The 12,103-nt window shown below is 37.2% G+C and overlaps 1 protein-coding gene across 1 annotated transcript in view; it reads left to right on the plus strand.

Moving 5' to 3' along the window:
- LOC112053293 (multidrug resistance protein homolog 49-like) overlaps positions 1–12,078 on the plus strand; it is a 30,332-nt gene extending 18,254 nt beyond the window's left edge. Inside the window, exons 17-26 of the mRNA XM_024092710.2 lie at positions 22–204; positions 654–857; positions 1,336–1,465; positions 1,924–2,119; positions 3,068–3,230; positions 4,341–4,535; positions 7,565–7,774; positions 8,211–8,357; positions 9,997–10,105; positions 10,760–12,078. Of these exons, the coding sequence (XP_023948478.2) occupies positions 22–204; positions 654–857; positions 1,336–1,465; positions 1,924–2,119; positions 3,068–3,230; positions 4,341–4,535; positions 7,565–7,774; positions 8,211–8,357; positions 9,997–10,105; positions 10,760–10,848 (1,626 nt within the window). The 3' untranslated portion in view covers positions 10,849–12,078. The remainder of the gene's footprint in view (positions 1–21; positions 205–653; positions 858–1,335; positions 1,466–1,923; positions 2,120–3,067; positions 3,231–4,340; positions 4,536–7,564; positions 7,775–8,210; positions 8,358–9,996; positions 10,106–10,759) is intronic.
- The last annotated feature ends 25 nt before the right edge of the window (positions 12,079–12,103 follow it).

The raw sequence follows: 12,103 nt of genomic DNA on the forward strand, positions 1-12,103 counted from the left end.
AAAAATAATATCCAATTTCAGATATTCATTTTGGAAAATCGAAACGACATCATATATAAGGCAGACTTTTATTCTGGCATGTTCCTCGTGGTGGCCGCAGTCGCTGGACTGAGTATGTTTCTCCAAAGCACAACATTTACAAATGCTGGCCTAAAAATGACTACAAGACTAAGACAACAGTACTTCTCAGCTTTGCTCAGACAAGTAAGCAAAATAAACACAGTACATTATATTATTTAAAATATAAAAGATTTGTTATATTGATATTGTCACTTTAGGATGGTGTTACGTAATAATAAGGTCGATTACGGACTGAATACAATGACCGACTTGGTATTACATGGATCTCACAACTTTTTCGTTAGAACAACTGAAAAGAGCCTGAATAGGTCAATCGAGGGGGGGTGGTTCAATCCCCGCCTCGTTGGACTATTGTCGTTACCCACTCCTAATACAGTCTTTCCCGACTAATTGGAGAGAAATGAGAATATTGATCCTATATGTATACATATATTAAAAGATAAGGCAAATATTCTTTAAAAAAAATGGAAAAAAATCTGAGTTGCGTGAATTGGTAAATTTTACATTTCTGTTATTATTGATGGCATACTTTGTTTATATTAGGAAATGCTAAAATGGATTTTTGTTTTCAGGAAATCGGCTTTTTCGACAAAGATTGTAACACAGTAGGAGCTATGTGCGCTCGACTCAGTGGTGACGCAGCCGAAGTGCAGGGGGCGACCGGGCTACGAATCGGTCTCATTTTGCAGGGCACTAGTTCTGTCATAGTTGGCTTCATCATGGCTGTATGTTACAATTGGAAGCTAACTCTGGTCGGCACTGCCTTTTTGCCTTTGGTAAGTTTACCTTGATTCTTTTTTTAAGCTATAATCCAATTTGTGTATTAAGGTGTGTAGTATATTTTGCTTTTCATTAAATTTTATCAAATGGAGTTTACTTAAAACCGACGAATTCAGCGAGTACGACTCCTATAACTGAAAAGAAATCCTTTAAGTAAACGTAGGTATATTTCAGATTTTTGAAGATTATAAAGGTTTGGGTAGTCAGGGATAACAAAATAGAACAATCTCGCTATGAATTGTAAATTAATCCCAGATCATGACAAACTTGAAAGCCCTGAAAGTATTGATTGATAGTATTCTACCTACTAAAGGAATATTTCCTAAGCAATGGGTTTTTGGGAAATAATATTATACATAATTAATACCTGTTTGGAAATTAAATAAATAGTAATGAAATGAAAATGCCTATCTATCTCGGAACATGAATAACTTGAACCAAAAAATTGCAAGCTCTATTTTTTTGTTTTCACAGATGGTCGGAAGTATATGGCTAGAAGGAATTGTTTCGCAAAAATCGCAAGCAGACGAACGAGATGCTATGGAATCGGCGACATCGATTGCTACAGAAGCTGTCGTTAGCATCAAAACTGTTCAGAGCTTAGGTAAAGTATGCTATTAATATACATAGGATTAAAACTATTCAAATCTTGGGTAAAGTACACAGTGTTAGGAGAATGTAGTCGGAGAAAATAAATTCGGCTATAGTTATAACATGGCTTACTTCTATATTAGAACAGGCGTCCAGGGCTGCTGTGATAGGATCTTGCCAGATTTGGCTGGCGGAGAGAATGACTTGAGAAAAGAAGGGGTTAACTAGTTTTACAGGAAGTCCTTAACCCTACATCCATCCGTCGGTTACAAGTCCGGGACTTCACTCAAGGTTATTCTCTGCCACTCGAGTGATTATTGATAACATTCTTGGTGGGAATTGTTAAACCCGATAGGCTTTCATTCAATAATTCTAAAAGTCTAAGCTCCATACCTCTAGCCATAAGGAGGGTGGACTGGCATTGCAGTGGGCTGTTAAAATAGGCTATTGATGAGAATCCATTTATTTCAGGCGTTGAAGAAATATTCCTTACAAAGTTCAAGGAAGCGCTGATAGTTTCGTGCGCCGCTGTGGCAAAGAAGACCAGATGGAGAGGTCTTGTGCTGGGATTGGGTGTTTATGTGCCGTTCTTGTCCTATTGTAGCGCTACCGTGTACGGAGCGGTGCTTGTCGCTTACGAAGGACTTGAATACAAAGTTGTACTGCTGTAAGTTATAGTATATTTCTGAACCTTAATATTTTTTTAAATTATAGCTTCGCTTTAAGTAATAATTTGTCATCAAATAATTTGACATATATGGGCGTATGTATTCAAGTATAGCCCATCAATTCTATACCGGCATTAGAAATATATATCATCATATGTTATGTATTATTTATAAGAAATAAATGATGGTTAATATATACCGTGACACATATATAAATACAAAATAGGTTGCCTAGTAAAATTTTATGTGTATATTTTTTATAATTTATTTTTTATCCTAAATGAACATCATGTATGAGTAAGTACGAGTTTATATGCATATTTCTTATGAAGGATCTCGTACTAATATGGTACTAACCCGCTAATGGGGTGCTATCTGTGGGTTCATTTACACGAGCATCAACTGCGACCGACGACTACATTCGACTGCAATCGGCGACGTTTCGGCGGCAGTCGACGGCAGTCGCCGACTTTTGGCAACGTGCTGATCGTGTAAATGAACCCTTAGACATTTCTCTGTTTATCTCGAGAATGGTTAGGTCGTTTTAGATGCAGTTTTCTTTGCTGGAATTGATGTTTATCGGTGATGTGTGGTTTTAGATAGACTTTATGGTATGGTACTCGCTAGGGGCGCAACAGTGAAAATATTTTTTCTATTTACCTCCAGATCCGATTGAACTGGTTAAAGACGGAATTATATTTGTCCAACCTGTCGTGTCGTGACGTATCAAAACAGAATCTGTATCATACATTTTTATGGCAACGTTTACACTTATGTGTTGTGGCATGTCGTGATGGCTTCTGATGTGTCGCATCACATCCGGTCCTGGTCCACGTTTAGCGCCAGAGCGCTAATTAAATATAAATTTGGCCTTTGGACTTATTTTTTTTTTTACTGTACTGTAATAGTTTTGATGTTAAGTAAACTTTATGGTATGTCTTTTATAGTGTTAACGAGGCTATAATGTACGGCGCATACATGTTGGGACAATCATTGGTGTACGCGCCGAGTTTTAACTCTGCCAAAGCTTGCGGAGCGAGGATCCTGTCCATCATTCAGAGAGAGCCAAAAGTCAGAACTGAACCAGGTGTTAAAGATAGAAAAGAATGGGTGAGTGAAAGTTAGACTTAAAAGGTATTAAATCTACATGAAGTGTGTCTCTGTGTGTTCTGTAATAACTATACGAAAGACGAGAAGATGTAAAATACTTAAAATGAGCTAGATTGCAGAACTGAGCTAGGTTGTTATCTCTATCCTTATGTCTCTCATCATCATCAATATATTTAATAGTAACATTATAATTACATCATCATTGGTAGCCTTCCAACTGAAGTTTGGCGGTCAATTGTAGAAAACTGTTCCGGTCTTTTTTTAACTTGGTTCACTCTTTGACATCATCTATCCACTTACTTCGTTTTCGTACTGGAGCACATTTTACGGGTATATTACTTTTAGGATCTACCTAGGAAACTCATAGGTGAATCTCCTTTGCAGACGCCCGAAAAATACAATTGTCCTGCTAATGATGATGGTAACAATAATTGTCACTGGAAACACGTCGTCATGAATGCTCAAGTTCTAAAAAGAGCTAATTTTTAACATTGTCCTTAACCCCCACATCTCAAAAGCTTGCACCGTCGACAACACTCTTTTTTCTTTTTTCAGAATTACATTACAACTTAATAATTATCAACTGCAGGTTGATACCGTTCTGTCCCCAATCGCTTAGCCTTAGTGCATTTTTTTGGCCTAAGAATAGAAATACATTACGAATTTGTGACCCATTCCAGCTGAACGTCACCGTCCTGTTCCATCCACTGAGTGACGAAATCTTTATACCACTGTACCTGGTTGGAATATTTACAATACCTTTGTTAATCATCATCATTATCAACCCATATTCTGCTCACTGCTGAGATCGAGTCTCCTCTCTGAATGAGGGTTAGTCTACCACGTTGGCCCAATGCGGATTGGCAGACTTCACATACGCAGAGAATTAAGAAAATTCTCTGGTATGCAAGTTTCCTCAAAATGTTTTTCTTTACCGTTTGAGACACGTGCTATTTAATTTCTTAAAATGCACACAACTGAAAAGTTGGAGGTGCAAGCCCCGGACTGGATTCGGACCCACACTCACCGGAATCGGAGGCAGAGGTCCATCACGGCTCACCTTTGTTAATATTAGTTTATATTAAGTTATAACTTTTGTTGTACGTGCAGTCTGCTACGGGTAACTTCAGCATCAAGGACGTAGAGTTCAGTTATCCAACGCGTCCAAACCAGCGAGTACTGCGAGGTATAGACTTGAAAGTGGACGCTGGGAAGACAGTTGCCTTAGTTGGATCCTCCGGATGCGGCAAGTCTACTGTACTACAACTGATGCAGAGGTTCTATGATCCCGACACGGGCAATATCGTAAGTTATAGCCTTTTACACTTTTTTGTACAAACAATAACTTAAAAAAAATAATAATAAATTTAAACCGACTTAAAAAAAATGTACCGACCAAACTAAAAAGCGTATAATAACATCTTAATTTATTTATTTATTTATTTATTAAGTTTGCTAGCGACTTTTACATATTTTTACACATACAAAAAATCAACTTATGAACTAACATGCTTAGCGTATGCAAAATCGTATTAAAGCAAACATTGCTTGCAAAACCACTTTCATCTAATATTTTACAAAACAAAATACTTATATTTTACAACTTAAATATAAATCTAAAGTATCCAAATTAAAAGCAAAAAAGAAAAAATTAAATGTGTATTTCTGTATCTAAAACTATATAATCAAAAATTAATAAAAAAACTAAACAATAAATAGTAAAAAAAATGCAAGGAAACTAATAAAACAAGCCAATCATACTTGGCTAACCAGGTTATTAATGATTAACCTGCGAAATGTGTTTGGCGAATTTGAATTGACATCCAGTGAACCACTAAGCTTATTATACAGTTTACATAGCCGAGGGAAGATGGAGTTGGCGCCGAAAACTGTCCTGGTGTGAGGTGGAAAAAGTGGAGTTAATATGTTCAACTTGCTGATAAGTTTGAATGCGGTAATAAATCGGTGTCGACCTTATTTCGCCTAAGGTATGGTTTAAAATAAGAATATAATATGTATCTTCGTTTTTAATATGACCAAAATTCCCTTTTGCCTGCAATTAGTTGGATGTGTTAAGATGTGTATGTGTGTGTACGACCTCTTTAGCAAACGGACGAAGATCGAACTCATGACCTCTCGTTGGCATTATGACCCTTTATATTGAAGTTTTAGTTTTTAATTATTATATTCGTTAGTTGTTGTAATTTAAATGACATAAGTTTCGAATATATATCTAACTTTCTGGGGCGTGACGTAGTATAAAGAAAAAAACTACTTACTACTAGAGTTTAGTTAATGAAAGTAGAGACTGAAATCATCCGCCAAATTAAAAAAAATAAAAATATGCGTTTTCATAATTTTTTTTAAATATTTTTTTTGTTTGTGAATATATTACTACCTATACTATAAATATCAAACTCAGTTATTCCTATATTTGCACTATAATTTTGAGAATTTACTAATTATTTTTTTAAGGCGGGCGATTTCAGTCTCTACTTTCATTAGCCAAACTCTACTTCTACTAAATTCTCTACCTATTTCCAAATAGGAAACATATTTAGTGATCGATTATAAACTCTTTGCAATTGACAGTGAGTGACTAACACTTGTCAGGGGCTATAATTTATTATCAACATTTTTTTAACTAATAAATATTTGTTGAATTCAAATTGAAACAATTCGAAAGCAAATTTATTATAATGGGGCAAATACTGGGCACATATTGGACAAGACATTTGGATTTGAAAATGGACGATTGTCCAACATTTGATCCTAAGGCTGGTTTCAAATATACAAGAACAAAACGCAAGATGGTGGCTCAAGAAGATCATCTTATATCTGCACGTATACCACCAAAATACAGGGACTACTGCGCTCACTTTCTACTGTGCTATCAATGTTGCCGATTCAAGAATTGGCCCTTCGTTTACAAATGCCACGGAGAACGACATGAATATCTCATTTGCGAAAAGGACGATTACGTCATTAGGATGAAAGAGTTCGAAAGAGAACGAAGATTGAGGGAGAGAGAAATAAGAATACTTCAAGGGAAGGGGAAGTGCTAGTAAACATAGCATATAATGTTGAAAATTAAAGTTCGTGGTCTATAGATTGGTGCGGGTGACAGTTCGTTTCACTCTTGAAAGTTTGTCGCGATTCACGATAATAGTACGTATTATGAACGTCATAAGGCAACTGTCACCCGCACCATGCTACAGAGCACATAGTTATAGTCTGTTATTCCCCTGTCCATTATCTCCAACCAACTTATTTTTCTAATAAAATACGTTAATGGGAAATTCGGTACTTGTTTATTTTAACTTGCTTATTTTAAGTAGGTTTACTTCATGCTCTACAATAGTAATTGATTATTAATTATTTTTATTTAACAATAACTACAATTAATTATTTTTACGGTTGTAAAGTCTAGCTGCTCAGAGATTGCATTTCTGACAGGTCCTAATCGAATGGCACAAACGTATTCAATTACGATTGTCTCGTTTTTTGTCTCATCATGACAAAGACAAACAGTTGGCAAAACCTTGAAACAGCGCAGTTCAACAACAACAACAGGCTAACTTGTAAATCCACACCCCTCTTCAGTTTCTACCGGAACATTCAATCCCATGGCAGTACGTCTTTGCCGGTAGGGTGGTAACTAGTCACGGCTGAAGGCTCCCACCAGCTAGATCTGGACGAATTCAGAAAACCTTAATCGGCCCAGCCGGGGATTGAGCCCAGGACCTCCGTCTTGTAAATCCACTGCGCATACCACTGAGCTACGTAGGCCGTCAAAAGTAAAGTGCAACATTAAGTTATATGCAAGTCAAACTACTTCGAAACTGTTTATTAGATATGTCTAAACTCAATAACTACTCGATAAAGTGGCCGAACTTACATTGATAGGTCATAGTTTCCACAACAAAACTTAGGGCTGAAAAAGTTCCAAAATATTCAAGCTAACGAAGATCCCACTTCTAACAAAAAACCTTGACTATTAAATTAACATATCTAGTGAACAGCTTCCTTATTAACAACCCATATTCGGCTCACTGTTGAGCACGACTCTCCTCTCAAAATGAAAGAATTTAGGCTAATGGTTCACCACCCTGGCCCACAGAGGATTAATAAAATTGTCAGGTATGCAGGTTTCCTACCGATGTTTTTTCTTCACCATTTCGCGGCACATAACTAAAAAGCTGGAGGTGCATACCCCGAACCGGATTCGAACCTACGCCTTCCGAATTAAGGGCGGAGGTCATATCCACTGGGCTATCACAGCTCTTGTGAAGCACTTACCAGTAGGTACTTACCGAAAATTTGCATTGTTTCAGGAACTGGATAATCGTGACACTCGCTCAACACTGACTCTTCCTCGTCTGCGGCGGCAGTTAGGCGTGGTCCAACAAGAACCAGTGTTATTCGATCGGACCATTGCCGATAATATAGCCTACGGAGATAGCAATCGGAAGGTCAGCACCCATGAGATCATCGCCGCTGCTAAAGCTGCCAATATACATAGCTTCATCATCTCCCTTCCCAAGGTAAGAGAGTAGCTAATAATTTCAAAACTACTATATATATAGCCTCTTTAGAACAAAAGTTCCCATAGCGTAAGGGTGGTCAGTGAGCGGGGACTTCTAAGACGCTTAGCTTCATAGCGACTCGTCAAAGCAATGTTAACGTTATCTGACTTTTCAAAAGTGCTAAGCCTAATTAAAATACATGATTTTTTTTTTACTTAAACCACGAACGGGAACCACTTAAGCCACAAAGCCAAGTATTTGGTTACCATGGACATACTCTAAATGTTGCTTAAATGTATTGTTCCGAAGAAAAAGAAATACGCTTAATACTAGGACAATTGAGGGTATGGACCTTTGAAATCTGCTACCTCTTAAAGCCTCCATGATACCAGCTGAGTTCCTACATAATGCATGCTTCAAATAATTTTTTTTTTTGGAAATTACCTTTTTACAGGGTTACGAAACAAGCTTAGGGTCAAGCGGTGCCCAATTGTCCGGGGGTCAGAAACAACGTGTTTGTATAGCGAGAGCACTTATAAGGTCACCACGTCTGCTACTTTTAGATGAAGCTACTTCTGCGCTTGACGCCAACAGCGAAAGAGTAAGAATACATTAAATTTTCATCAAACATTCATGAATAATAATGCTCCATAATAATTATTCTCAGATCACTCCTTGAAGGCGAGACCTATAAATACCTTGGAATGACAGAAGCACTTTGTATTGAGGCAGGGAATATGAAACAGGTAGTGAAGGAACGCTTCTTTGGCCGCCTGAAAAAAGTCCTAAAAAGTCTTTTATCATTCGGTAACAAGGTGCGTGCCTTCAATAGCTGGGTCATGCCCTTACTCATATACACTTTTGGCATTCTAAAGTGGACTCAAACCGAACTGGATTCCCTGGACTGTAAAGTCCGCAAACTGCTGACGTCATACCGGATGCATCACCCCCGTTCATCTGTAATGAGATTGTACCTCCCACGCAAGTGTGGAGGACGTGGCTTCTTAAACGCCAGGAACCTCCATAATCGTGAGGTGTGCAATCTCAGAGATCATTTTCTCAAGATGAATGTGGGTATGTATCAGGATGTCGTTGCAGTGGATAAGGGACTTACCCCGCTATTCCTAGGCAAAGAGAACTGGCGCAAGCCTATAGTAATCAGTAACTCAGATCGTGTGGCAATATGGAAGAGCAAGGAGTTGCATGGACGATTCTACAAGGCCCTTACTGGGCCGGATGTAGATCAAATAACATCTGTGTCTTGGTTGCAATTCGGTGACCTCTTTGGGGAAACCGAGGGTTTTGTCTGTGCAATTATGGACGAAGTTATAAAGACGAGAAACTACCGGAAACACATTATGAAAGATGGCACTCTAGACATCTGTCGAGCGTGTCATCGTCCTGGGGAGTCCCTCAGGCATATTGTGTCCGGGTGTTCTCACCTTGCTAACGGCGAATACTTGCACAGACATAATCAAGTAGCCAAGATAATCCACCAACAGCTTGCTCTTCAATATGGCCTTATCGATTTTGAGATGCCGTACTATAGGTACGACCCAGCGTCAGTTCTTGAAAATAGCAGTGCATTGCTCTACTGGGACCGAACGATTATCACTGACAGGTATATTGTAGCCAATAGACCTGATATAGTGCTAGTCGATCGGTCAGTGCGTCGTGCAATAATTGTTGATATTACTGTTCCACATGACGATAATCTGTTTAAAGCCGAAAAGGAAAAAGTATCAAAATACTTGGACCTTGCTCACGAGATTACCGCCATGTGGAATGTTGAGTCAACTATTATTGTTCCGAAAGTTGTTTCAGTCAATGGTCTTATAGCGAAAAGCTTCGACCAACACCTTAAGAAGCTTTCGCTTAACTGTTGGATCAAGAGTCGGATACAAAAGGCAGTGATTCTTGAGACGGCGCGTATTGTGAGGAGGTTCCTCACTCTGGAGCCCTGACCACCGGTTGCTTGGACACTCAAATGTCCCGCAGCGGGAGGGTGAATTTTTTTTTATAAATTTTTAATAATGTTTTGTATTTTATACTTATATTGTTAAAAATTTAAAAAAAAAGAAGTAATAAATAAATGAGAGAATTAATATGACGTTGAAGTTAGATTGAATACTAATGCAATCAAAAATAATAATAGAGTTCACGTCTTAATTGATTACGTTTATCTTATTTTACATGTACATACATATAATACATTAATTAAAATGTTATGATATTTTCAGGCTGTTTCAGAAGCTTTGGAAAAAGCGGCAAAGGGCAGAACATGTATAACAATTGCCCATCGTCTGTCTACTATTAAAGATGCAGATTTAATTTGCGTCATAGACAAAGGTTAGCATCACTTGTTATAAAGCCTCTACACGTACAAATCCTACTACTCAATATTATAGACGCGAAAGTTTGTATAGATGTTTGTTACTCTTTAACGCCGTAACTACTGAACCTATTTGGCTGAAATAAAAAACAAAGATAATTAATTACCTGGATTAACATTTTATCCCGAAAAAATCCATGGTTTTTGCGAGATTTGCGAAAAACACAATTCCACGCGGACGAAGTCGCAGGCGTCCGTACCTTTTCTTAAAAGGAGAGGCCTGTCGCATTTGTAGTGGGTCACTGAAATGTGTTAGAGACGATAAAAATTAACCAGGCCCACCTTATAAGAGAGGGCGTATGGACTTAGACCCACTATAAAAAACATATCTTAGTTGAATCCGTTTCCACCAGTGTTAGCACTGGTGGAACGTATTACGTATGTGCACCAATGTGTATGATTGGTGGATATCAAACGCATCTATAGCAACGTAGCGTAGCACATCTCTGGTGGAAAAGCACCCTTAACATATTTTGTGTAATATTTCATAATAATCTTTCAAACACTTGGGCTACTACAAAATCGACGAACTCAAGGTCATTAGAAAACATTGGGATTAAAATATTACGGTTTTCCTATTTTTGGAGATACATTTAATGTGTTTTTTGCAGGAAAAATTGTCGAGCAAGGCACGCACACTGAGCTAATCAGTTTGAAAGGCTTCTACTGGCGTATGAGCAAAGGACAAAACGTGGCATAGAATTAGTGTTTTATTGAAAAAGTGTGCAAGCATCATTCGAATATTGCAGCAAGAATTCCTCAAATATTTATATTTTTATATTCCTAGATTAGAAAGATCAATTAAGATTACTCATTAGTACGATTTACAAAACATGTGTAAATGTTGTTCGTTACGTAAAACACCTGTCTTATTTGTTAACCGACTTCCAAAAAGGAGAAGGTTCTACGTACGGCTGTATGTATGTTTTTTTTTAAATAAACTTAGTAAAAAACTTAGATATTAAAAAGTTCCTAGTTATAAGGAGGCCCAATCTGTCAACATTCTCAACCTCAGATTACCTTCTATAGGACCTGCCTCGCTAGAGGTTACCCCTCTGTCAAAAATATATTATCATGATCAAACGTGTCCATACAAACTTCATCTATAGAATCGATGTTTCACTGTGTTAAAGTTACACGTGTGTCTACGATTACGAATTTAGACAATTAAATGTATATATACATATAGTTGTGTGTAGTGTAAGTTACCCCTCTGTTAAAAATATATGATCTTGATCGACCGTGTCCATACAAACTGCATCTATAGAATCGATGTTTCACTGTGTCAAAATTACACGTGTGTCTACGATTACAAATTTTAAACAAAAAAAATTTATTTGTGTGTAGTGTAAGTTACCCCTCTGTGAAAATATATGATCATGATCAAACGTGTCCGTCCGTACAAACTGCATCTATAGAATCAATGTTTCACTGTGTTAAAATTACACGTGTGTCTACGATTACGAATTTAAACAATTTAATTGATAGGTGTGTGTAGTGCAAGGACACAGAATTATATTTATTGGTGTTAAATGTCTTCGATGTGTGAGTTTACCTCGTCCCCCTCAAAAAACGACAAACAATTTTGTTGGTGAATTTGAGTGCGATACAAGTCCAATAGAAGGTTGGTCTGAGTTCTCAAACGACTGATGGGAGTCTTGTCAGAACATCCAAACACTACGGTCTTGAGCTTACTCCTTTCAACTTACTCCCTTGATGTCCCAATTCAAAATCCAAAAATATATATAGGTACTTCATACAAGTAGGTAGTTAAAAACCAAAACAGCGGTTTTTAACATGTTTGTTAATCAAGAAAATTATCAAAAAACATACGTGTTGTTTTGGTACTGAGTAATATTAATAATAATAATACATAAAAAGTGATTACTTTTACATATTATGATTATAATATGTACGTACGTTAGTTCATTAAAATAGTATTAAGATATTGATTT

The sequence above is a fragment of the Bicyclus anynana genome, chromosome Z, assembly GCF_947172395.1.
Source record: "Bicyclus anynana chromosome Z, ilBicAnyn1.1, whole genome shotgun sequence".
NCBI classification, from domain to species: domain Eukaryota; kingdom Metazoa; phylum Arthropoda; class Insecta; order Lepidoptera; family Nymphalidae; genus Bicyclus; species Bicyclus anynana.